The 27,823-nt window shown below is 45.3% G+C and overlaps 1 protein-coding gene across 4 annotated transcripts in view; it reads left to right on the top strand.

The window, feature by feature from the left end:
• Window positions 1–27,823, top strand: part of SLC1A2 (solute carrier family 1 member 2) — a 159,202-nt gene that overhangs the window by 29,544 nt on the left and 101,835 nt on the right. Inside the window, exon 1 of one of the 4 annotated variants that reach the window (XM_005690089.3) lies at window positions 22,809–22,904. The exons of the other annotated variants lie outside the window; for them this stretch is intronic. Within the exon in view, the coding sequence (XP_005690146.1) occupies window positions 22,897–22,904 (8 nt within the window). The 5' untranslated portion in view covers window positions 22,809–22,896. Of the gene's footprint in view, window positions 1–22,808; window positions 22,905–27,823 lie in introns of those variants that run through there. 4 annotated transcript variants of the gene reach the window in all.

Genomic DNA, 27,823 nt, shown 5'->3' on the forward strand with positions numbered 1-27,823 from the left:
GAGGCTCAGAGATAGTATTTTCCAAAGGATGGTTTTGCTTGCTGCTTGGTGTCTCCTCTGCCCAAATTCTTTTTAAAATAATTTTGTTTATTTATTTGTTGGCTGTGCTGGCTGTTCGCAGCGCCTTGGGTTTCTCTCTAGTTGCAGCGAGAGGGACCTACTCTTTAGTTGCGGGTTGTGGGCTTCTCGTTGCCTTGGTTCCTCTTGCTGTGAACATGGGCTCTAGTGAACGCGGGCTCAGTAGGTGCGGCTCCTGGGCTCTAGAGCACTGGCCCAACAGCTGTGGCACGAGGGCTTAGTTGCTCTCCGGCATGTGGGGTCTTCCTGGACCAGGGACTGAACTCATGTCTCCTGCATTATCAGATGGAGTCTTTTCCACTGAGCTACCAGGGAAGCCCCTAATTTCTAACTCTGATGAGTCAAATTCCTGTAGGGTCAAAAAAAAATTATTATGTGAGTTTGGTTAGAAGATGCTAAGGAGAGTCAGGCAGAGAGAAATGAAACTAAGCCCTGTATCTTTGAAGGAACCCATCTTGGGGGAAGATCGGGAGAGCAGACGGGCTTGCCTGGTTCCTTGTAGAACTAGTGTTCGGAGATAACTCACAAGTCTCAAACAGTGTAAGTTTAAGGAGTTCCGAAAAGACCATTTCCCTGGCAACCATGCCCCTGTGCAGGATCTTCTACCTGGGAAGAATGGGAGACACAGTATTGCAAAATTTGGAGGCTTTAGAATCAAACAGATGAGCTTGGAGAAATTACCTAACCTCTCAGAGCCTCAGTTTGCTCGTCTGAGAAAAGGGATATACTATTTTTCTTGTAAAGTTGTGAAGAGGATGAAATGATCTGTGATGTGTTTCTCATGTCATATACTTTCAACATCTGTTATTCCTCTTGAGTCTCGAAAAAGTTGTCCATTTTTCTAATTCATAAAGAGGAGGGCAGAGATGGTTTGACCTGGCAGATTTACTGGTCTTTCTAAGTTACACTTAGGGGAGAGGGGGAGAACTTTTGTTTTTGGATATTTCTATTTCTCTCTGAGGCCCAATCACATATGATGTATATGTGATTATGATCTTACCATCATTCAGCATGTGAGTAAATTTTTATTATCGTATGTCTTTAGTTTATCCTTGTTATAAGCAACAAATTTCTGGGAAGTTTAACCAAGTTCCTCTCGATGAGTTGGGCCATATGTAGGCAGGTGGTTACCTATTTGGTACACAGTAGAGTAGAAAAACTATACTGCCCTGAGACTCTGACTGTAGGCTTCTGGGCTTTGGCAATCACCTTGACCTCTCTAATCTTTATTCTTTCTTTCATATGTAAAATATAAGGTTGATGATTAGATTTCTAAAATCCTTTTACATCCTCCAAATTCTGTGATTGAAGTTCTCTGTTATTCGTATAATTGTCTAATAGCATAAACAGATCAATGGCCAAACCTCTGTGATAGTATTTTTCATTCCTGAAGTTGGTGAATCTTCTGAAGGTTTGGAGGCTGGGACACTGATGAGTATGCCACAGCACAAGTACAGATGGGTAACTGAGCAAGTGAGTAAGCCTCAGTGATGAATGGATGTTCTCTAATCCACTGGGCCTAGAGCTGGAACAGTCTGAGACTCATTTAGGACTCAGGATTCTTGGATCCTCCACATGCTTGTCGTTTTGAATTATGGCCATATGCTGAGCAGATGGCCTCTGGGCTGGCCTTCCTTGTTTGAGCAGGAACAGGTCATCTTCATTTATCTGTACATTATATTTCTAAAACTCAAGGGATTTTAAGGATGAGTTCAGAATTAAGACATACTAGGATCAAGCCATATGGATGAGAACACTCTTCTTCCATATTCCATGTGGGATCTGAGGTCATCCAGAGTTTGACAAATGCTTGTTGTTATATACTTTCAGTTAAAATATTTCTAGAATTAGGATATTTCACAAAGTCATTCTCAGCTCTCAGTAACCAATCATCCAGTCCCTGGTCCAAATGGCACTTGGCAGGACAACTTCTATCATTACTTTGTTTCTTGTTCTTGGATTCCATGAGATACCCATGCCTCACACTATCACACTCTCCCCTTTTGTTGTGTGTGAGTGCATTTCTCTTTCAAGTAACCAGCAGAGTCCAGACCAGAGCAGTGGAGGATGATGGCGGGCCGTTGCTGAACTGTATTGGGTTGTGGCCATCCTGTTTTTCACCTGTCTCCTTTATTCTGTTAACTGTCAGTGCTCCAGACTTACCGCTGGAACGACTGCTGACCCTTCAGCACTAAGAAGCCCCAGGGACAGGATCTGGAGAGAGATTTACACAAAACGCATCATGGTTGAGGTGGTATCGTGGTGGCTGCTCCTGCAAGCCCTAGCATTGCCCCCAGGAATCCATCTGGGTGCCATTCAACAGACATTGATCAGGCACCCACTGTGCATGAAGCCCTGTGATACTTGCTGGAACTATAACTGTGGATAAGATAAGGTGCTTGCCCTTGAGTGGTTTTCACCATAATAAGCAACAGCTTATCCAAAATATGCCCTATGCCGGGCATTGTTTTAAATGCGTCATGTGTGTTAGCTCTTGTGACCTTCAGAACGACTCCCCGGAGTCACTATTACTATTCTCAACCCTGTTTTCTAGGTGGGGAAATGGAGATGCAGAGAGAATGGGCAATTTGCTCAGTTACCAAGCAAGTGAGTAACAGAACCAGAATCCAATCCCAGGCAGTTGACTTGAGTCTGGACTCCCACCCACCCTGGCACATTCTGCTAATACTTTCCTTTTCTCTGATAACCTCAGTAACATCTTCATCTGCCTAATCTTTGTAGCCTTTTTATTAATAACCGTTATTAACAATCATTTGTCAAATAACATCATGATAAAAATAATGTTGCTCAAAACAAAACAAATTTCAACCAAAAAAAAAAAAACAAAGCAAGAAACCAGCCAACCCCCCACCACCCGCAAAAAAAAAATCACCCACAATCATTTTAGTTTATGTCCTTTTAATCTGTTTTTTTTTTTAATCAACATTTTAAAGTCTGCATCTTTCACTGAGCACTGTGACAGGTTTGTTTTTTCCTCACCATATTCTTCATCAACATAACTTTAATGACTCGTCAGTTTGCAAGTTTTCAAATCATACTTATACCGTAATATTGACTTAATCACTTATTGTTGGACATTACTTCTTACACGTCACTGTTGCAAAACACGTGATCATGCACATCTTTGTATATACATTTTTTCATATATGTTTAACAATTTCCTTAGACGGTTGTCTGTTGGATTTTAACTTTTGTTGTGTTTGGGTGAGGAAAACAGAACCAGACTTTGGAATCAGGTTCCAAAGAAGCACTTAAGTTCTTTTTATTCCTGGAGAGCTGAGAAATAGTAATACCATAAATGTTTGAAGCATGATCTAAATCATCTTTTACTTTTTAGATAAACAGTTTTAAACTTAGGATTTGTTCTCTTGGAAATATGGAGAATTTTCATCTTAAGGACTAAGATTTGGCTTCTGCCAAAGATTAGCTAAATCACAATGTAACTGTATCTTCCTCCCTCTTGAAGAATCACAGTGAAATGCGGGCGAATCAAACACACAAAGATCAGGAAGACATCAGTTTAACAGGAGCTCTGTGGGAGTGAAAATGTAGAGAGGCTGACAGACCAGGATGGAACACACGGCATGAATACATAGCAAGTGAAGGTCCATCAAGCAATGGGTGGTTCAATACGTAGCGGTCGACCACAGGCTTTGGAGGTACACGGGGTTGAATTGGAAGCTTGACTCCACGTCTTACTTGCTGTGTGGTCTTGCACAGTTGTTCCATCTTTCTGAACCTCAGTATCTTCACCTATAAAATGGGTATGTGATAGTTATCTGCTTCAAAGAGTTGTTGTGAGGATTTAACCAGATCATGTGCATAAACATTATATATATGTAAACATTCCAGTAGTCATGTATGGATGTGAGCGTTGGACTATAAAGAAAGCTGAGCACTGAAGAATTGATGCTTTTGAACTGTGGTGTTGGAGAAGACTCTTGAGAGTCCCTTGGACAGCAAGGAGATCCAACCAGTCCATCCTAAAGGAAATCGGTCCTGAATGTTCATTGGAAGTACTTATGCTGAAGCTGAAACTCCAATACTTTGGCCACCTGATGCAAAGAACTAACTCATTTGAAAAGACCCTGATGCTGGGAAAGATTGAAGGCAGGAGGAAAAGGGGATGACAGAGGATGAGATGGTTGGTGGCATCACCAACTCAATGGACATGAGTTTGAGTGAACTCTGGGAGTTGGTGATGGACAGGGAGGCCTGGTGTGCTGCAGTCCATGGGGTTGCAAAGAGTCGGACACGACTGAGAGACTGAACTGAACTGAACTGTAAGGAAATGTCTAACTGCTGTTGACTGCTTTGCACAGGGCAGTAGACTACGGCAAGTTCATCATCATCAGTATCACTCAGTGGAGGGGACTGTGTGATCAGAGGTCAGTACTCGTACACTCTGTGGTGAGGCATGAAAACCGTTAGGGAAGTTTGGTCTTCTGGGAATGACAACAGATGAAAACGTGCCATGTGACAACTGTGGGAAATGAATGCTGCTCTTTATTTTCCGAAAGTGCAAAGTAGGATCAGCTTGGAATTTCCCACCTGCTTTCTGAGGACAAATGAGGGCAGTTAAGAGGCCTTGGGCAGCAGGATGGGCATGAGTGGATAGGCTTATGGCTTGTACTTTTAACATTCCTCTGGTGCTTTTAGAAATCTGCGTTTGGAGATCACTCTGCCTTATGCTTCTTTGGGGTACTCTTGGTAGAACCCCAACTCAAAGGGAGAAAAAGGGGAGCTTTATTGGTTAAGGTCATGAGGGTGTCTAAGGAGTTAGTGATGGATCAAAGCCAAGGGCAGAGACACCATCAGGATCATCCCGTTTCCTCCCATCTCTTGGTTGGGCTTTCCTGGGTTGTCTCATTTCAGGTAGTGATTTGAGGTTCCTGAGAGCTCAAAGCGTACAGCATCCTTACTGTCGATGATCTTAGTAATAAAAAGTGCTTCTTTCCTGATGCTTCAAGGAAAAGACCCAGGGAACAGCCTCATTAGCTGGACTCCCAGTCCCACCCATTCCTGTTCTGACCTGTGTAGGGAAGGTCATCTGACTGGATCACTTGGTTCACTTCTAGGAGCAGATGGAAAGGGGTGTAAGAGTAAAAAAAAAAAAAAAAAAAAAAAAGGAGGAGGGAAAAGGAAGGAAGGAAAAGAAATATATATAGCTACTAAAAACTCCTAAAAATCTCATGGTTATGTGGCTTACACCTGAGCTCTGCAGTACTTAATTTACTGAGTTTATGAAGAATTTTCTCTCCCTTTTCCACCTCCGCTTCCACAAATGTGTGATTGCTAAGTCAGGTGTGGCCTTCTGACGCCCGAAGCTTCAGCAGTTGCTATGTACATCCTGCCTCTTTAAGCTCAGGGTGTCATTAGTGGCATAACAGCCACCCTGTGCCACTTAACTTCTCCCTACAGATTCTAAAAATACCCAGTGGCTCTCAAAACACAGCGAGGCCGCAGCGTCTTCAGGTGCCACCGCAGTCCAGCTCCCTAAATGGCCTTAGTGCTGTCCTTGGAAATACAGCCACTGGGTCCCTCAGCTCCATTCTTCATTCTTTATTTTCCGCTTTGGCTCAACTATACCGCTACTTAACACAGAGCAGGAAAAAGGGGTTATTGACAGAACAGAATTGACTGGAAGAAAGGGAAAGAGAAACGAACCCCCAACTAATTCATGCTGTCATTTTGGAGTTCTCTTGTAGACCTGAACTAAGATGTGTCAAGAGATCAGTCCAGGGAGCAGCAAAGATTAGCTGGGATTTAAAATAAAACTCTTTAACCCGAGGTCACCTATAATAACTCTCCCGTGTGTGTCCATGAAGATACCCGAGGACCCTATTCTGAGAAGGTTAGTGCTCACAAACCATCTGGGTCGCTACCTGGATGATTTTTTCAAAGGAAAGCAAAACCCAGTCCCCGTTCGGTGAAATTTTTAGGTGGAGTTGCCTCATCCAGGGTATTGAGGTTTTCCTGTTTCAAGGAGGTGTCCCATTCTGTGGGGCTGAGGTGCTAAGAATATTGGCATCACGTGTTTTGGGAAGGTGCCGGGTGTTGTTTGATCAAATCAACGAGCACTGGGTTGTTTTTCGGAACTTGGCCAAGGGATTAAATGATAAAATCAGATGGGTTATGAAAATAATGTGAGTCATTACTGATCAGACCTTTTATAGATTTCCTGGAAGAATCAGATGTCTCTTGAAGATAATGAGCCTGAACCCAGCAGAAGCATGAGAGTAAGGGCTTTTGCTGTTTGTGATTACACGGAATAATGAATAATAGATGTCACGAGTGATACTCATGCAAAGGAGAGAAAAAAACCAAACGCAGCTTTTCACCACCTCTGTGGATGTCCAGACTACATCGAGCATTTGTTTTAGCTCTTGGGAATTGCCACGCAATTAATAGATTGCCCAGAAGTTGTTCTCAGAACAACCTTTCAGTTGGCCGATTTATGGCAGAATGCTAAGATTTAAACTAAAAAGTTCAGCCTTGTAGGGTGAGTATGAGTAAGTAAGTTCTTGGGACAGAATGTACTTAGCATTGTTTCCATCCTTACGTGAATGAAGCAAGCGTATGTACCTTGGACATATGCTTCTCATTGGAAAATGGGATCAAATGTCTCTTTCTGAACTGGTTGTCATCAGAAGTCCTTGGCATCTTCTCAAGGCTCAAGTAAAGGCTCCTCAGCTCCCCAGTTGCTAGGTGGTCTCTCCCTAGGAAAGTGTCAGAGGCAGGGGCTTCTTGCTCTTTGTGGGTGGGAGTTTGCTCATTCAGGATGTCATGTCTGCCTTCTTTAAAATGCCTGCATTGCTTATCTAACTGGAATTGCCTAAATGTGATGAAGGTGTTCTAATAGTTTTGTGCATCTGGGCAGCCTAATCAGACTGTTAGTAATAACAATAGCAGCAGGAAGGACAGCTAACCAAGGCTGCTGCAGCACTTCGTTTACGCCAGACACTGGTCTGTGTGTCACAGATGTTAATGCACTTAATCCACAAACAGCGGGGTTTCGGCTTACCCGTCTATCTTCTCCTTTCAGAGCTGCTGTTTGCCAGGATGCCTACACACTCTTTCCAAGATTGCCAGCTTTTGATGGCATCCATGCAGATTTGACTTTCAATAGAATTTAATTGAAGAGAGCCACGTGTTCTGTGTTTGTTGGGACACACTTATCTTTCACATTCTTGTGGGTCTGTGAGCCGTAAGTTCAAAGCACACTATTTATCAATCCAGTCCAGAGTTTCAGTTACCGGAAAAGACTCATTTTGTTCCCTCTGCCCTTCTTGCTTCCAGCACTTTGGAAAGGTTCTCATTGTATGCTAAGTAGTTAAATTTCATGAGAAAGAAGAGCTGTGGACTTTTAGAGTTGCTCATACAGACACCTATTGCTGATGCAAATAGGAAGGGTGAGTGTTTTCCGAAATGAAGATTTTTACAAATCAGTTCAGGTTTGTGACAATTTTAACCTGCTTCAGATCAGTCATTAATATTCATTTCTGGCTTTTCCTCTGCCTTTGTAGGCGATGTATGATACGGAGCTGCTTGCTGCTCTAAGATTGCTGAGTTCCCAGGAGGCAGGGTCCCCCGAGTGTCCTGTGTGTCATCATCCAAACAACATTTCAGAATAATCGGTCCCCAAAGTATTATAGTGCAAAGGCATCAGGCTGCTTCCACTGTGCCTGTGTGTTAGGATCTGGGGCTTCTGCCCTTTTCAAAGTTCCATATTGCTTTTCTTTTCAGAATGTGAAATCCTATACGGAGAATTCACTTTTGAGAAAGGAGAGAGTGATATTGCTGATTCTGTTTCCAAGTTTGAAACCAATGGACTGGGTTTGCATTGAGGGGCACTAAGCTGGTGTGGTGTAGCTTTATTCTGGCTGAAACCCGTAAAGGAACTTCCAAATGCCAGGCTGGTCCCATTTGCCATGTGCACGTGTTTTCATTTAGGAATGCCTATTTTGTGAAATGGACTGTGAATCTGAGTTTCTTAAAAGAACCAACACAGTGGAATGCAGAAGAGGGGTGTTTGCAATTATCTAGATGGTTTAAGTCATGGAGATGTCTAAAATAAGAGATGTAGGCCCCAAAGAAAAGAAAATAAGCAAAACAAACAAGCTACTCGAATTTTTTAGGGTCTAAATAATCTGGATTTGATCACTGTGACAGGCGAAATTAAGGACAATGGCAGCATCTGCATGAATTTGCTTATGTAGATCTGTCTTTTAGGGTTACTTTGCAGGGACTTGAGATTTTTTTTTCTTCTTACCTGCTTGATTTTTTTTCACCTTATGAGTCTTCCTTGGAAATGGAATGAATGAAGAGAGCATGATGGGCCTTGGCTATCAGGAAGATTCAAGCTTGAAAAATTCCGGTCTGCCCACTTAGCTGTCTGGTAACCTTTCTGAGCCCCAGTTACCTCCTTTGAATATGGAGTTGATAATCACTCCTCTTTGGTGATGATCAAATGGAATGATGGATATAGAGCATCTGGTACATGGTATGTATTCTGTGATATTTGTCTGGTTCGCTTTGCATCTTACTCTTTGAGTTGAGGACAAACCAGAGGATTTGTTAGAGAGAGCCAATCCAATTTTGGCTGAAATAAGAAAGTCAACAAAGAAAAGGAAAACTACAGTCTCATGATAACATGCTTTTCATGCTGTATCCCAACTCTACTGCTGACTTGCTGTGTGACCTTTAGAAATTGTTTAACTGCTCTGATCTTCAATTCCCTGATCAGTGACTTGGGAGTTATAATCATAGTTCTTTCCTCCTAGGGCTGTGGAGAGGATTAAACGAGCTAATGCAGGCAGTGTGTTTACCTCCAGCCCCTATACCTAGTTATAGGGAGCTGTGCCTCTGCTTGTCCTTTACTTCTCGGGCTGTTGACCCTCATGAAGACGTGGGTCTCCCTGGCTTGCCCATTCCTCCTAGTGTGTGTCAAACCGGCTGCACTTCGGGAAGCTCACCCGTGCCTATGAAGTGGTTCTTCACCTCCAGGGGATCCAAGCCTTTCCTGGGCAGTGACCATCAACCTGTGGGTACTGAGCAGATCTATGGAGTAGTGATGCTGAGAATGTGAATCAGAGAGGGAAAGATGAGAGAGAGACACACCTCACAGCACGTGTAAGTGATCTGTTCTTTTTTCTCCTCCAGTTCTATTGAGATAGAACGAATGTGCAAGCCTGTGTCAGGTTAATGTGTATGGTGTGAGGATTTGAGTGACATACATCATGAAATGATGATCACTGTAAATGTTGTGAACATCCATCATCTCACATGAATAGAAAATAAAATAAATAGAAAAGATATTTCCTTATGATGAGAACTCTTAGGATGTGTTCTCCTACTAACTTCCATATATAACATACAATAGTGTTAATTATATTCAACGTTTGTATGTTGCCTCTCTAGTGCTTATTTATTTTATAACTGGAAATGTGCGCCTTTTGACTGCCTTCATGCAATTCTCCTGCCCCCAATCCTCATTTCTCATCTCTTTTTTCTATGAATTTGGGTTTTTGGTTTTTTCTTTTTTTTTTTTTCAGTATGATTGACCTACAACACTATACCTTAGTGATTCAACATTTCTCTACATTTAAAACTGAAGTGATGTGTTTTTCTAAAGAAGATCCAGGTTTCTAAACTTAATCATTGCCAACTCCTTTTGTTCACAATTTTAAACAGATTTAATGTCAAGTCAAAATGAGTACTTATTTACATATTTAGGAGGAAATGTAGTCTGATTACAATGACAAAGATAAACACATTCATTTATAAACCGAGAATGTCACTGGTTTTGATCCTTTTGTCATTTGTATATTTGTTTTTTTCAACGCCAAATTCTGTAAAAATTTTAGATAATTTTAGACTTAAAGAAGAACGGTAAAAATAATACAGAGAGTTCCCGTATGCCTGTCACTCTGCTTCCTGTAATGGTAACAGTTTACATAACCACAGGACCTTGATTAAAACGAAGAAATCAGCCTTGCTCCAATACTATTAGAACTTGCTTGGATTTCCCCAGTTTTTCCAGGAAGGTCCTTTCTGTTCTAGGATCCGATCCAGAATCCCATGTTGCATTTAGCTGTCCTGTCTCCTCCCACCAGTGACAGTTCCTCAGTCTTTCCTTGTCTTTTGTGACCTTGCCACTTTTGAAGAGGTCTGATCAGTTATTTTGTAAAACACCTCTCAAGTTGGAATTGCCTAATAATTTCTCCATTTCCAGGTTTTAAGTTGACTGTTCTATGTACACTTGACTACTCAGGCTGAGAAACCATTCACAGATAAATGTTTCAAGGTCTGATAAATTATCTAGTTGCTTCTGAGAATAGTTGATTAGGTATTATAAATCCTAGAGGTTGAGTATGGACTGTGGAGCCAGAGAGCCTGGGTTTTGTTCCTGGCTCTGTGACTTACCTGCTGTGTGACCTCATGAATGTTACTTGACCTCTCTCTGCCATCATCTACAAGATGAGGATAATATTGGGACTTCTTTGGGTTGTGGTGAAGACTCAGTTACAGCACTCAGTGCGTCAAACGGTACCTTGCATGTAGTCATCACTCAGTAAGTCTTAGCTGTTACCATTGCTCTCCTCTGCAACCCGGCCCCATGGAAGTTCAGGACTAATGATTTCCTGTTGTCACTTTTTAGGTCTGCAAAGTCAGGTGTGGTTCTTTCCAGAGTGATGACTTGGCAGCAAAGCCCCGGGGTTTTTGGATATAGGCCACATGTCCCATCTAGAAAACTCATTTCAACAGGAGGATTGAATCTCGGCTGCCAGAACCATGTAGAAGTTCAGTCTCCAGTGTGTCCTGGCTGTGCTCAGCTCTTAGAGCACACTTGTCTCATCTCCCACCTTCAGCCCCTGCCGACAGCCCTGGGATCTGCTCAGAGCTCTCTCCAGGAGTCCTTCCTCCGTTCTGCCTTCTCCCGGGCCTCTCGCCTTGGCGCTCTCTCTTCACCTTGTTCCTCTGACTTGATGTGAGGCAGCAAAGCATGATGGTTACACACGCTGCTTTCGTAGCAACACTGGCTGGCTTTACTTCCCCGGCCCATCACTTCAACGTTGCTTAGATCTCTGTGCTTCAGTTTCTTTGTCTCTGAAAGGGGCAAATGATAGTAACAATTATTATAATGAAATTGACCTTATTCTTTGTGATGCACCATTTTACATGTTACCTGTTTTATTACAACTGTATGACAGAGCTGCTAACATGCTCCCATTTTACAGACGAGGAAACTGAGAAACAGAGAATTTAACTAGCTTGCCCCCGATCACAGAGCTAAGAGATGGAGGAGTCTAGATTCAAACCCCACCTGGTCTCGATTTTCACATTTCTAATCACCCCATGCTCTTCACCACATGGAGTCTTGGGGTGGGGGGTGTTCTGTAAATAATTTACAGGGGGTTAAATAATTCTCGGGGTTTAGATAATTTACATAGAGCACTTATCAATGTGCCTGGCTTGGGGTTAATGTTCAGTCAGTTTTAACTATCATGAATCCCATGATCTGACTTCTGTTTCCTCTGGCTCGTGGTTTATATGATTCTGGGTTGCAGGTCCTAGGGTTTATCAGTCATTGACCTGGCACCCTGCACCGTGAGCAATGGACACCTCGCCCAGTTCCCAGACCAGTGTACCCCACCCCCGACCCATGCTGTATTAGTCCCGCAAGCCCCCCACCCAGCAGATGGGCCCGCGCACAGCCCTTCACCTGATACAGTCAAGCCTGCACTCCTCTGCCTGTTTCTAATCGACTCACTTTCTAGTGTCTTTACTCCTCTTCCATCTAGTTTCACCTTGCCCCTCCGACCTTTGGTTCCGCTTCCCTGGCCCAGTTTCTGCCTCCTTCCCCTCACCCACAGCTGGCCTCATGCCTGCTCTGGACCAGCTGCTTCCTGTCCCCAGGCTCAGCCCCAGGAACCTGTCGTGTGACACAGTCTGAGACAGATCCTCATGACCGGTGTCCCTGCTGGGTTTGCCCAAGTCACGAAGGAACTGTGCCCTGTGGTGGAAACAGCAGCACCTGTTTATGGGCCTTGAGGTCTGAGAGAAGGTGTTTGAGGAGCTGTTGTTTCGTCGCTAAGTCATGTCCAACTCTTTGCGACTCTGTGAACTGAAGTCTGGTCAAGAACGCTGGAGTGGGTTGCTATTTCTTTCTCCAGGGGATCTTCCTGACCCAGGGATTGAACCCACGCCTCCTGCATTGGCAGGCGATTCATTACCGCTAAGCCACCCAAAGGACAACTGTGGGAGGGGCAGGGAGCTGGCTAGCGTTTTGTTCCCTGGTCCCAGGAAGCTCTCTTCCTCAAACCTCAGTGTTTAAGGATCACCTGGAGATTCTGTTAGATTCTGTTTTGCGGGGCCAGACAGGGCCTGGGACTCTGCAGTTCTGTTTCCTAGCTGATGGTTGCTGGAGTACCCATTGATAAACAAGAGATGAGCACAGTAACTCAGCCAGGGGCGTTTCTGACCATTCAATAAAGAATTCAAGCTACAAAAGCGATGTCTTGAGCATCAGTGCAGATGTTGCCTCCTCCTAAAGATGTTAAATGGGGTCATGGTCTGCTTTGGCAAAAGTTTTGAGGCATCTCTCATCTTCTGGTACCAAAGAAAATGAGGCCACAGGTTCAAAATCAGCCTCTTAGGGAGCAGGCAGTTTCTTAACTCACTAGTTGTTGGCCACCAAGGTCGTATGCGAGGGCAAGAAAAATCCACTGTGGCCAAGGGATGGGGTCCTGAGGGCCCAGCTGGACCATGGTAGATGCTTCTCCAAGGCAACAGGAAGGGAGTGAATGTGGGTTATGGTGGAGGTGGTGCCCCATCCAGGTGCTAAGGGGAGGCCATATAGAGAGGAGATGAATGGAATGATAGGAGGCAAGGGAATGGGACCTGTCCTGGAAGTGTCCAGGCTGGACTGGTGGAGGGGATTTGCTCAGGATGGATGAGGCCAGGCTGTTCTCACTCAGGCTGGCCACCAAGCTGAAAGGACCAGAGCCAATACAGGTGAATCAACTCATTCCATCGCCTGAGCAAGACTCTTCTACCCCTGAGCCACCAGGGAAGCAGGGAATGGAGACTCAATATGGAGGCCTCTTTTCGCCTGTAGTTTTTCCCCTCTGCCACCTGCCTCCAGTGAGATAGCTGCTCAGAAGAATGGGAAGAGATGGTGCGTCTCCCTACATGGCCGTCCTCCCCGCCCTATCCCCTGCTCAGCCCTTCTCTTCACTCTCTGCTCCTGTAACACCCTCTCTGTTGTTTGGGCTCCTCTTCCAACCTGTAAATCCCATCTCTTGGGCTGCTGAGTTTAGAGACTCCAGGCTGCTTCCCTCGTGGCCGGTGAGGCATAGCTTCCCCCATACCAGCATCATCCTCATTCCCTTGAAAGCTGAAGTAACTCCTGCAGTTATTTTAGGAGAGTCTTGGCTCCCTTATTGAGGAGGCTTAGCCCAGCCTGGACTGTAGGTGGAGTGCCACCAAAGGCGGGTAGGAAGGGTCAGTGCCTTGGGCTGTCATTGCCTCTTTCCCATCATGTCCCCTAATGATTCTTGATTTCCATAACCAGATGAGCTCATTATTCCTATATGGGCTGTTCCTTCCATTTCTAGCTATAGATACTGATCATATTCTGAGTTTCGTTAGCATTAGTTACGTATTTGAGTTGCTACCAGTATCATAATACCCCAGCCCCCTGTCTCACCACATTCACATCCTGCCGACAAGTATGACGATCAGATGGTGGTCAGATGGTGGGGCCTAGCCCTGTTGAGCCTGCAATGGGTAGCATAGAAGGCAGTTCGTGAAAATTCAGAATAAATGTGTCAGATGCTGATATGGAAATGCTAGGCTCCTTTCAGGCTCTTGGATATGGCCCATATCATGCCCTGGGGGCTTTGAGGGACCTGGTGTTAGGGGCAGTGCTGTGACAGGGATCCACAAAGCCATGTTCAGAAATGAGAGACCATAAGTCTCCATCTATAACTCCCCTTCTCCTGCTTCCCACGAGTGCCTGCAGGCAACCTCAGTGTCCTTAGCTGCAGCGCTAAGTGTCCTGAAGCTGTGAGCTGGCCAAGACCCTCAGGGGACTTCCTGGGAATGGCCAGCCAGTCCTTTGCTTCAGAATCAAGTGATCAAAATCCAACTCAGAGTGCAGCAGGCTGTGGGGATGCAGAGTGGCTTTTCTGGACTCTTCCACCTGTCCTGGGGCTCCCAACCTCAGCCAGAGACTTTTGGGGTACACTCTGGGTCTGACCCTATGGTGGGTTGAGAGCACCCCAGGTTCCCTGTCCCACTGTCTTCCAGACCATGGAGCTCCTTTATCCCCCAAAGCCTTGTGTCTTTATTTCCAGCCTCCAGCCTGGGTTTCCTTTCATTCTCTGCGTACATGTGTTGCTTCAGTTTGGGCAAGTCAGGGACATACAAGGCTTCTGATTAGGAATCTGGAGTCTTGTAAACAGAACTGAGGATGGGGCGCCTACAGCGCAATCAGACCTTGTGGGCGATGCTGAAATATAACTTTCATGCTAAAGAGTATCTGACTCCCTCCACCCTCACCACCACTGCCTTGAGTTCCGTGACAGAAGCCCCATCCCCTGGGGATTACATTAATCTCCAGAGCCCCCAGTCTCTGGGAAGGCCGTGGGGGAAAAAAATCCTCTCTAGGATGTGTTATTTCTGCTGCACCCACGCTGTTAGCACCGGAGCAGGACTTGACGCTGGTGCTTTAAGACCAGTAAGGGGTGTGGGGAGGGAAGGCAAGCGACAGGTGTGTGTGCCGTCTCTCTTCCAGACTTCTGCTTCTCTATCCAGGTGGTGCTAGTGGTAAAGAATCCACCTGCTAAATGCAGGAGATGGAAGAGACCCTGGTTCGATCCCTGGGTTGGGAAGATCCCCTGGAGTAGAAAATGGCAACCTATTCCAATTCTGTCTTGCCTGGGAAATCCCATGGACAGAGGAGCCTGGGGGGCTGCAATCCCTGGGGTTACAAAGAGTCGGACATAACTGAGCACCAAATATGTATGCATGTATCATCTTAAAGTGTTCTCTGCAGGTGGTGAATCTGAAGTAGAGTAGGATTAAAATCAGGTGAGACATGTATAAATGGAATATTAAAAAGGCACAAGAAATGTCAGCCTTGTCTGCAGTGAACTCTGCCATGATACGTGGCAGGGCTCTGCATGTAACCATGCGTTTCTGAGTGGTTTTAGATGAGATCTTTGCCCTCATGTGCTGCCCTCCACAAAATGGCAAGCCCCAGGGCAGGTTGGCACACTTTGGGGCCAAGGATGAGGCAGGCACTTCACACACTGGCCTGAATCTGCTCCAACTGACCGCTTATGTCCAGGCATCAATGCCTTCTGTGTTTTAGTCAGAGGCAACCGAGCAGGCCTGTAGAGTTAGAAAAGATAAAATAGCACAGGAATAAAAATATCCAACTTAAAATAGGTAATAATCCTGGTTGCACAATAAGGCAGCTGTTTGTAAGAGTGGAAAAAGCAAGGCTGTGTGACCTTGACAGATTATGCAGCCGGTCCTTCCTTTCTTGGTCTGTAGAATGGGCATCAAAATCCCTAGCACACATTGGGACTTCTCTGGAGGTCCAGCGGCTAAGACTCTGCAAGGGGCCAAGGTTCAATCCCTGGTCAGGGAACTAAGATCCCACATGCCACAATTAAGACCTGGTGCAGCTGAATAAATATAAAAAAAAAAAAATCATACAAAGTTAACAATAATAAATAGTAATGACAGCCATAATTGATTGAGCCTGACTGTGGGTCAAGCGTTATTTGAAGGTCTTCACATGATGAAGGTGGGACTATTACTGTCCTTATTTTGCAGATGAAGAAAGAGAAACCCAGAGAGGTTTAGGAAGTGGTAGAGCTGGACTCAAACCTGTGCTGTTAATAATAAAACCACACATGGTAAGAATCCAGGTCAGTGCACAGCCTTATTCAAAGCATGAAACATGTCCCAGTGAAATGAAAGACAATTTAGATGGCTGTGCACTGGTGACAAATTAAGGAACGTTTCATCTCATGGTGAGAAACTTACTCCTTTTCTGAATCTCTTCCAACCTTTCTGATGATGACAGAGTTAAAACCTTGGTCAGGTGCTGCTAGGCCTTTATCACTGTCCTAAAGCCTTTCAGCTTGCCTTTTAAACAAAGAGAGCAGGAGGCTGGGGCTTCTGCAGACATCCAGCTCGCATTCAATAAGGATATTTGTTGTCATGTTTGTTTTCATGCCTACTTTCTATTTATGACAAGGGTTACTGGGTTTTCATTGATAGTAGGCATGTAAAAGTCCCTCTGAAGATACATGGATTTAAGTACAAAGAGTCTGTCAGCACTAAACATTAAGTCAGTTCTAGTAGAGGTGGTATTCAGATAAGGCAAAAATAGCCAAGGCTCATGCTTGTGAGGGACTCAGGCATGAGAAATCTTGCGATAGATCGTGAGTAGGTTTCAGCCTGATGCGTAGCACGGGGTTCATACTCAATGAATGTTAAAGACAGAGGGAAGGTAGGGTGTCATGCTGTCTTCTGATCTGGGAACTGGAGAAAAGAAACGAGCCCCTGGTAAACTGCAGGAGACAGTCTTTCCCTTGAAATTTTGGGTATGAGTTTAGCTTGTTCTGAAGGTTGATGGATCAAGCAGGGGATGGAGAGAATGAGGTTGGTTTTGGTCTTCAGAGAACCCAGGTGGCTGAGTCTGGTGGTGGACTCAGATCTTAGGGTCAAACCCCAAGTTACAAATGGGAGGCTCCAGATGAGGGGAGGGTTTTCCCCAAAGTCACTCAGGTGGAGAGCAGCTGTAGTATGGACTGGTGTTTCCGTCTGTTTCTAGCCAAGTGCCTCGTCTTCGTCTCTTTTCCCAAAATAGTCACCAGGCTTGAACTGGTTCCTGGTAAAACCCGGATGGCTCAGGGATAAGCCCCCGTCTCTAGGTGCTCACCACTTCTCAGCACTGCATGAGGCACCCTGATTTACAGGAACCTCCATGAGGGGAAAAATCAATCATCTCCAACCTCAAGGATCTGGTAAAGCTCTGCTATATGATTTTGCCCTTAGACGAGCATTGTTTGAGAGGTAAGTAGCTCAGGTTTTCTAGAATAGCATCAGTTAGGAAGGTCCCTCTAGGAGTGATAAACTCTGTATGACTCGGCTTTCACCAGGTTTTGCTTCAGTAACAACAACTCCCAAATCTCTGTGGCTTACAACCACGGAAATTTGTTTCTTGTGTCTGTTACTGCAGGTCAACAGCAGTTAGCCACCGTGTTTCCTCCATAAGGGACCCAGGCTGAAGACACAGCCCTCACCTGGGTCATGCCATTCTCGCAGGAGAGGGAAAAAGCAGTGACAGAATCACCTGAAAGTTCTTGAGGCTTCTGCTAGGAAGAGAAACGTGTTGCTTCTATTCTGTTTTGGTTTGGGCAGGCTCCAGAGCAGAATCCAGAATGAGTAGTTTATTTGGGAGGGGCAGGAAACACCAGGAGGGAGGGCTGAAGTGGAAGGGCAGCCAAGGAAGGGTGGGTTATCAAGCCCACCACCTCTGTGGGCGACTCTAGTTTAACCCACGGGAAATCGTGGAGACGGGGCAATTAGCTGTGTTAGCCCTGGAGTCCTGGTATCCTCTCCAGCAATGAAGGAGCTGATGTATTTACACATTCACATCTGCCAGTCATTGGTTGAGGGCTACTCCTTGCAGGAACCTTTAATTCCCCAGCGTTTCTGGCCCACAGGGGGCCAGAGGAGCCTTTTAGCTTCTGAGAAAGCCTTCAGGCAAAGAGATACAGATACTGGCAGTTGGGAGTTAGCTGGAACACATTAGAGTGACAAATGAGTGCTAGCGGTGAGGCTCAGAAAACGTCCGAGATCTCTCTCATTCCACTGACGAAAGTGGAGAGGGAAAACGTGGCATCAGGGATGGAGGCAAATGGTCCTCCCACAGAGGTCCAGCTGTTATCTGAGGTCTGAAGCACAGTGCGCAGCCCCTGAGCCCTGATGTATGGAGCGCAGTAAACTCTTGAGTCACGAGCACGAGTGATACTTAATTGAGAGCTACTCGGTAGACTAGTGGAGAAGGCAACGGCGCCCCACTCCAGTACTTTTGCCTGAAAAATCCCATGGACGGAGGAGCCTGGTGGGCTGCAGTCCATGGGGTCGCTAGAGTTGGACACGACTGAGCGACTTCCCTTTCACATTTCACATTCATGCACTGGAGAGGGAAGTGGCAACCCACTCCAATGTTCTTGCCTGGAGAATCCCAGGGACGGGGGAGCCTGGTGGGCTGCCGTCTGTGGGGTCGCACAGAGTCAGACATGACTGAAGCGACTCAGCAGCAGCGGCAGCAGGTAGACTAGGGGCTTCCGTGGTGGCTCAGATGGTACAGAATCTGCCTGCAATGCAGGGCACCGGACTTGATCCCTGGGTCGGGAAGATCCTCTGAAGAGGGGAATGGCAACCCACTTCAGTATTCTTGCCTGGAAAATCTCACGGACAGAGAAGCCTGGCGGGCTACAGACCATGGGGTCACAAAGAGTCGGACAGGACTAAGCGACTAACACTTTCACTTTTTGGTAGACTAGACAGTGTTGACCTTGACAGCACTGACGTTTGGGGCTGGGTCATTCTTTGCTGTGGAGGGGCTAGCCTAGGCACCATAGGATGTTTAGCAGCATCCCTGGCCTCCACCCATGAAAGGACAGTGGCACCTTCCCACCTCCAGTTGGGTCAACCAAAAATGTCTCCAGATTGCCCAGTGTCCCCTGGGGAGTGAAATTGCCCCCACAGAGAACCACTGATGTAGATCGTGCGTGCATTGCCAATTCCCAGAGAACTGGAATAAATTACTAATTCCCAAAGAATTAAATTATCGGTGCCTGGGCAGAGGAGTTCCCACCTAGTGGAGGAAACAAACAAATATAAACTCTAAGGACAAGTCACTCTGTGTTGCAGCACTTTGAAATATGCAAAGGAAGGAGAACTAGTTCAGGAATGGAAAGGATGAATTCTTTGAAAAGTGGGGATGGGCAAGGAAGGCTGTATAGAGCCAGAGATAGCTGGGTAAGGTTTTGAAGGATGAAGAGGAGTTTTCCAGATGAGTGATACCATGTGTAGAAGTTAAATATAATCTTTGATGATGGTGGAGACTTGGGAATGCTATAATAATTGGTGCTGGAAATGCTGACTTCAGAGCCTTCTCACAGGCAGGCCAGATTGCAGGACTGTAATTGAATCAGCCTTGCCTTGTGATAACAAAGCATTCTGAGTGCCTATGGACCTGGGTTCCAGCCCTCCTCTGTCCATCCACCAGCTGTGAACTTTTCTGACTCCCTCCCCATTTTCTCATCTGTAAAATGGGTATAATACCTACCTTATGGGTCTGTCTTGAGGACTAAATCATGCTAAACTTTCAGCCCTGTACTCAGCATGTAGTATGAGAACAATAACTGACAGTTAATTACCATAAATATTATGAAATAGGCTGAATTTGCATAATAATAGCTAGCTTTTAATGAGAGTGTATTCTGCTCCAGGCACCACCACAAGGGCCTGTCTGTCACAATAGGTATTGTGATTGCTATCTCCATTTTACACAGGAAGAGGCCAAGGCATAGAGTAATTTGTACGGTGGGTGAATGGTACTCAAATGCCAGCAGACGTCTGAACAAGCAGTCTCTTATTGGATGCTTTAGTACTTAGCATTTCTCCTTAACTTTTTGAAAAGAAATCAAGGGCTTGGTTATAGAGTTATTTTCACCAAAGTTTTAGAGCCAGTGTAGCAACTTTTGAATAAATGAACTTTTCTCACTGTTGACTGAAGGTCCTTAATGCAGTTATAGAATATTAATAAGAAAATGGGTGAGCAGAGACTTATTTTTAACCACAGTATCTGTGCTGGCCTCTCAGTGAGAGTCTACTGGGGTAGATGATGAATCACTCTTGCTGACCCTTTCCAGAAATCTCTGTGAGAGGAACACAAAGGGAAACTTTCAGCTGCTTAACCCACCCCTCCCCAGTCCCCACCCCCAGGCTATTAAAAAAAAATGCTGAAAGTGTGTTTGTCAGCCTCCTGGATACCAGGTCCAGAACAGGAGGGGGTTTGTCTTTCCCTCTGTGACAGGGACACATGGTGTTCTTGGTGTAATGGGGAGCAGGATGTGTTCCAAGGACTCTTTTAAATCCAGCCTCCCGTGGTATGCCAGCAATGGAAATCAGCGTAGGGTCCCGGTGTCTGGGGGAATACCCTTCTTCTGCTATACGCTTGTTTCTGGCTAAGCTCTCATCTTTGATGGCCTCTCCTTGTAGGAACAGTAAATACAGCTCAGTGAGGGCATGGACCTGGTCTGCCATACGTAGTTCTGTGTCCTGAGCCCATTGGAGGAGCTCCAACAAGAAAGAGTCAGTGAATGAAAGGTGTGGATACTCCTTCTTTCCCAATAACACCTGTCACCTGCCTGGACTACACCTTTGTTTCTCCCATCTTGGGCTCAGGTCCAGACTCCAGTCCTTGCCAGCCACGTGTTCTGGGGTAAATGCCTTCCCCTGTTTGTGCCCCGCCAGTAAGGTGGCATGTGTGTGTGCTCAGGCATGTCCGGCTCTGTGCAACCCCATGGACTGTAGCCAGCCAGGCTCCTCTGTCCACGGAGTTTTCCAGGCAAGAATACTGGAATGGGTTGCCATTTCCTTCTCCAGGGGATCTTCCCGACCCAGGGATTGAACTTGTGTCTCTTGTGTCTCCTGCACTCACAGGCTGATTCCTTACTGCTGGCGCCACCTGGGAAGCCCGTCGGTAAGGTGGAGCGAATGACAGTTCCATGCAGAAGGAGGCTGGAAGAAGCCAGTCTGAAGCACTTGGCTTGTAGAAAGTACTCTTGGTGGTAGTTCTTTTGCTTATCATTTTGAGATGGAGCTGGATCCGTTGGCGGTATCCCTCGGGTTGGGGAGAGGAGCTGGCATCCTAGAATTCCCCAATCCTTCTCTTGGAGGGATAGTAAGGTGCCCTCAGGTTCTATATTCCAAATAATGTTTGAAACCCTCTGGTGAGCCCATGTTTTCCAAATGACGAAAACCGTGGCATCCTAGAGAGAGAGGCATCTGCAGCAGCTTTGCTCTCGTTGGCTGTGGCCCCGGCTCCAGCTGGCCCCCTTTCCTCACTGCCAGGCAGCACCTGCTGTCTGCCTCCTACTCAGACATCCGTGAGTCAGTAGCAACCGCAGAACATTCTGGGCCAGAATGTGAATGCGGCTTGGACTGTGCCTGACTAGGTGACTAGCTGGTTGTTTTCACTGCACGACATCCCCCAAAATGCTGTTACTCACCATGCCCCACCCATACCCATTCCTGCCTCCTCCACTTTCTATTCTTTCTTGAATAGGCGTGCTTCACACTACCCCTTCTCTAGAGAGACAGTCAGCCCCTCCAGGGAGAGGCAGGGTCATGTAGTGGGTCCAGGCTCAGGCTCAGAAGTCCAAACTTGGAGTGTGTGGATCCCAGCTCTGCCGTGGAGCTGCCGTGTGAACTGGGGCAAGTTACTCAGCTTCTCTGTGCGTTCTCCTGGTCTGTAAATGAGAATAATGGTAGTTGCTACCTGACAGGGTCTTTGAGAGATTTAAACAAGCCAAGCTCATGTAAAGCACATAGAATGTGCTTTGACACATGCTGAGTCTTCAGTGAAGCTTAGCTGATACCAAGATCTTACAGTGACAAGTGGTGGCAAAAGAGGATGGTGCTGCTTCAGCCATAAGAGCTCGCATGTAGTCAGGCTGCCAGGGGGATCTGGGATCGGAAATCCAGGTGGCTGTGGATTTGCCATGGATTCTTTTAAATTTCTTTCTTTCTTTCTTTCATTATTTGACTGTGTTGAGTCTTAGTTGTGGTGCATGGGCTTAGTTGCCCTGCGGCAAGTAGAATCTTCCCGGACCTGGGATCAGGTCCCCTGAATTGCAAGGCGGATTCTTTACCACTGGGCCACCAGGAAATTCCTTGCCATGGATTCTAATGGCAACTCTCAATAGTGAAATTGTTCAAAGGACCTTAAGGGTTCATGAAGTGAAAGTGTTAATTACTCAGCTGTGTCCGACTCTTTGCGACCCCATGGACTGTAACCTGCCAGGCTCCTCTGTCTATGGAATTCTCCAGGCAAGAATACTGAAGTGGGTTGCCATTCCCTTCTCCAGGGGATCTTCCTGACCCAGGGATTGAACCCGGGTCTCCTGCATTGCTTGCAGATTCTTTACTGTCTGAGCCACCAGGGAAGCCCAAGGGCTCATAAAGGCAATGGCTATCGTGCTTCTGTAACCTGATGAATCCAGGTTAAATGTCAGGGAGTGAGGCTGCCAGGGAATCAGCGGTTAATGATCGCAGCGGGTGTAAGGCTAGAAATGGAGGAATGAGAGCAAGTGCCAAGGAAGGATAGTGTAGTAACAGTGGGGCTTGCTAGCTAGCTGCTGGGCTCACTGGATGAAAAGCCACAAAACCCTGAGAGGAAAAAGGTGTAGTTCTTGCTTACGGAAAGGAGAGGGACATCAGAAGTCTAAGATGATCCTGTCGAGTTCTCTAACTCCAGTAATTACACAATGTTCAAACAAACACTTAATGACCTTGGCGCCTTTCAGCCAAAGGATACACTCAATAGGACAGTTTGTTACTTCTGTAACGTCGGAACACTGGCTGGGTAAACTTTAAAGCACCTGACAGATCTTCCTGCAAGGTACAGCAGCACCGAGATGAAAGACAGGACTCATGCCCGTGTGACGGGGCCAGCGCATTCCTGGAGACGAGAGGATGGTCAGGTCAGAAGTCTTGGGATGGGGTGGGGCTGGGCTGTGCAGGACGATGAGAAGGGAAGACTCACTTTATATTCCTGGAGGAAAAGAAATGACAAGTGGCACAATGGGTTATTATAGCACACTCATTGGAGCCTGTTTCGGTATCTGGCAAAGACACTTGCTTTCCCCAGGGGTTGAGGTAATGTGTGGTTCCTCCTGTGAACCAAGTCCTTCCTGGAAATAGAAAGGTGTCAAGAAAGGAGTAAAAATTGGGAACTATAATCTGCTCATCAGAAAACAACTGGTTCTGACATGTTTCAGACTGGTGAAGAAAATGTGTGGTCCCTGCACCCTGATGCCTAGTGATGAACCAGGCACGTGCTTCCCTTCCCAATGAGTATGTGTTGAATGAATGAATGAGTGAATGATATTCATACGTTTTCATATGGATGTGTTCTCCTTTAGTTGTTGTTTAGTCGCTAAGTCATTTCTGACTTCTTTGCAACCCTGTGGACTGTAGCCCACCAGGCTCCTCTGTCCATGGATGACTGCTTACATAACATATTAACAAGGTGTTTAGTGATGGCTTGGAAAAACTGTACCTTGTACTAATACCACCACCTGTGATTGCATCTTGAAGAGCTTAGGCACCCGGATGTGAGCTGTAGTCCTTAATGAGGATGTCACCCGCATTCAATCCCGCATTCTAGCGGTTCGAATGTTACCATTTTCAGCAATCATTGCCGAAGGAGTTGGTCCAGATAAAACCCTATGCATCCCAGCTCTGCCGTTTACCTGGTGTGTGATAACTGTATTTCCCTGTGCAAGCAAGTACCCGGTACGATTTCATTAAGACAGCGTTGTCAGTTAACCCTGCTGCAAAAGCTCTTCAGTCCAAAGATTTAAAAGCAAAAGTGTTTAAGTGGTGTTGCTCTGTGACCTGAACTTGGTGTGATGGGAAAGCCAGCAGGCTTGGTTTTCACGTTGGAAAGACACTTTCTGATATTGCTAAATACATAAGGTATTTGGTTCAGTGTTGTACTTTGGGACCCAGTTAGCATTTCTTATCTCTCTTGCAACACAAAGTGTAGGTGTTACAGTGCCTCCTGTCATTTTTCCTCTTCAAATCACTCCTCTTCAATTCCCCCCATAATCGGTTGTTGTTCATTGTTAAGTGTATCTATTGAGTGTTTGTTATCAGTTTGGGGCTCAGTTTTAGGGTTTACTAGGATTGGGATGGTACTCAAATACTCTACCCTTTTATACATTGATTTGTATTTGCAGAAGCCCAAAAAGATGTTTTTAAAAGTCTAATGAAGAAGAAATGGGTCATAGCCATAATTCAGGAAATCAAAAAGAAGAGATCAGTGTGGAAAGGTTGGATTTTGAGCAAGGACTCTCTGTATGTGTTTGACATTACCAAGTTGTGAAAAACCTAATGATTTTCATTTTTTACATTAATTTAAATGATTTCTTCTGTTCATATTTTGGCTTATTTCTCCTCACTGCTTTAAACTAATTTCTTAAAGTTCATTTGTTCATAGTTTCATTTCAAAGGATATTAATATTATGATTATAAAAGTTCTATATGCTTATTGCCTGGAAAATCCCATGGACAGAGGAGCCTGGTAGGCTGCAGTCCATGGGGTCGCTAAGAGTTGGGCACGTCTGAGCGACTTCACTTTCACTTTTCACTTTCATGCATTGGAGAAGGAAATGGCAGCCCACTCCAATGTTCTTGCCTGGAGAATCCCAGGGATAGGGGAGCCTGGTGGGCTGCCATCTATGGGGTCGCACACAGTCGGACACGACTGAAGCAACTTAGCAGCAGCAGCAGCAGCAGCAACCAATAGTTAAAATGTTTTTAAGTATAAATAAGGGGGCAGAATCACCTGTGATTCCTTCAACCAGAGATAATCGCTATTCAAATGTGTCTTTTTCTAGTCATAATGTAGGATAATATTTGGGACCATGTTTTATATCTTCAGTCTTATATCTGTTTTTTAGATTATTCCCCTCCATTATTTTCATTTTTAAGAAAAGGAGCTCAAATCATTATACTGTAAATTCCTGTTCTAAAGTCCCTTCTACTCCTAGTGATTATTCTTAAGTCCATTCTTGTCTTGTGTGGGCTGTGTGAAGGGCCTGCTCCATGTCCAGCTGCATGGACAGGCACTAGGTTGACAAGTGGAAACATGGATAAGAAATTACATCTTTGAATGGCTCTGTCATACTTCACTGCTGCTGTGGCCTTGTTTGCTTAACCTTTCAGAGAGAATGAACTGAGTTGTTTCTAATTTTCTTATTATCTAAATAGTGCTACAACTAATCATCTTTGTCTGAATTGAATTTACTTTTCTTGGACATTGTTCCCAAGATGGGGTTGCCAGGCCCATGAATGTAAACAGACTTATAATACTTGTTACCTCTTTACAGTATTACTTAATCCAATTAATACTGTCCGCTATGATGTCCAAAGGTACTTGTTTGCAGAAAGCTCACTCCTGTCCAATCTAAGTCATATTTATTGGGTTTCTCTGGTGACTACTTAGTGGTAAAGAACCCGCCTGCCAATGCAGGAGAGCCAGATTGGAGTCAGGAGGATCCCCTGGAGAAGGGAATGGTGACCTACTCCAGTATTCTTGCCTGGGAAACCCGATGGGCAGAGGAACCTGGCTGGCTGCAGTCTCTGGGGTCTCAAAAGGGTCAGACATGACTGAATCAGACACAACAACAATTTATATTTGCTGCCTTAATAGGGATCTAAAATTAAGTGAAACAGATTTGAATTTACTTTTTGAAACTCTTACCTTTTTGTCACCAGAGGTACATATAATGCTTGCCAAAAAAAGTGACATGAGTTTGTTAATTATTACCTAAACAATACTTTAAAACATGGAATGTATTATTAAAAAATTAGTTTCTACTAAGTAATAAAATGAACATAAGGATTTAATGTTTGGGAAAAGTTCTGAAAGAAAAGACTTGCTTCCATTTTGGTTTTCCCTCATTTTTCTTTATCTTCTCACCAAATTCTCAGAAATTGTACCACTCTCAATGCCATTCACCTGCTTGACCTAAATGTTTCAAACAAGCCTAAGCAATAAGAGAAAAGTGATATTCTAGACCTTCAGAACCAATTTCCTTTCAAGTGTTGGAGAAGGGTCCTTGTATTTCCTTGCCTAGGAAAGAAAAGATGCCATGTGTTCTTGACCCAAAGTGGCTGTCTTGGAATGCACCCCTTCTCTGCTCACATCTGAGCCAAAGACATTCTGCCCAGAACTCCAGGTGAGCCCTAGTTGCTGCCTGGAGTCTTAATCTTAGCAAACACACAGCCATAATATTTGGCTAGAGAAGCACATAAACATGAGAGAATTCTCTCCAAATAAACCTTTCTACTCTCCAGGGACACCAGTGCGGTGGAAGATCTTATCCCTGTACATTTATCAGACAAAGCAACACAAGCTCCTAATATCCTTGTTAAAAATCAATTAGTAATGTTGTATGGGTTGATTATAGGTTTGTGAGTATGAGTTTGGAAAAGAAAGGTACAGGCTCCCTCAATTTGGTCTACTTGATGGCACTGAAGCATCAAGTTGAATTCAAGAACATCCAAAGTGTAAACATCCAACGAGTACAAGGCTCTGGAGGCTTTAGAATCACTGTGGCTGGATGTCTTACAACTCACTCGGAAGGCTAAAGCAACTGGTGAGTGTGGTCGGCTGTGCGTTTCACATGATTACTTTCACGTGATTATTTTACTTAACATCTAAAGAGAAAAAACAGCTCTGTAGTGGGCAGTGCTGTGATCATCCCCTGCCACTCTCTGCCTGAGAAAACCGAGCAGAGTTACCCTCCCATACCCAGTGAGACAGTCAGCCAAGGTGCTGAGTCTGAGTCTATAACTGACTCGCTCACTCCAGAGTCACGTGTTGACCAGTCCCCGCCGATCTGCAGCACCCATGCAGTGAGACAGGACGGTCAGCAGGCAGGACCCATGCGTGCTGCCCTCCCAGTGAGCCGCCGAGTGCCCCCAGGTGCTAATCACCGGAAATGAGGCCAGTTACAGGAGAGAACAGAAAAGGGGCCGAGGCGATGAAGAGGGTGGAAGTGCAGCAGGAGGGCATTGAGGGTCAAAAGGAGGAGGAGGAGGGCAGCCCACCATGGTTGGCATCATCACAGACCCTCTGGACACTCGCTGTTTTTCATCCTAAGAATAAAGTCTATGCTTTGAACTTTTCTTCCACTGTGGGGGAGGATTGTGACTTCCCACTGGGTGAGAGAGCCTGCTGCAAGGCAGAAATCCTCTGAAGGCTTGTGTTTTGTCTTTGACATTCACCAACATTTTACACCACCTTCTATCATATCTCTGTGTTTATTTCTGTATGTTATATTATTTTAAATTACCATTTAAATGATTCTAATATGCAATCATTTATGAGTTTCCATTGATTTCAAAACACCACATGGGTGGGGAGGGCACTACGTTAATTAAAAGGCACATTCCATTTTCAGAAATATTGAAATATGGGGACAAGGTGTGCCTTAGAATGAGGACATTCAGCAAGTTCTGAGTGAAATCGCTGCTCCTGGAAGCTGTGCCATGTTTCTGGCGGGGCTGGGTCTGTCTTCTGGTATATGTTTGTGTACATGCGGGGGTAGACAAGTACCTTGGTATCTAATGCGCAACCTTAGATGCGTTGTCGGGTGGGGGTGGGGAGTGTGTTGGGTTTGGGGCTGAGAGGTGTAAGGAACTGCCCAGGGCCCATTCTGGATTCTTTTCTGTCATCCCTGGACCTTGGCAATGTTGGCATTTGGAGCCAGTTAACCCTATTTTGGGAGATGTTTAGCAGCATGCCTGGCCTCTATCCATGAAGATCATCCCTTGTCCCTGGTTGTAACAACCAAAAATGTCTACAGATGCTACGGAATTGCCCCTGCTT

The sequence above is a fragment of the Capra hircus genome, chromosome 15 (genome assembly GCF_001704415.2).
Source record: "Capra hircus breed San Clemente chromosome 15, ASM170441v1, whole genome shotgun sequence".
Taxonomy (NCBI): domain Eukaryota; kingdom Metazoa; phylum Chordata; class Mammalia; order Artiodactyla; family Bovidae; genus Capra; species Capra hircus.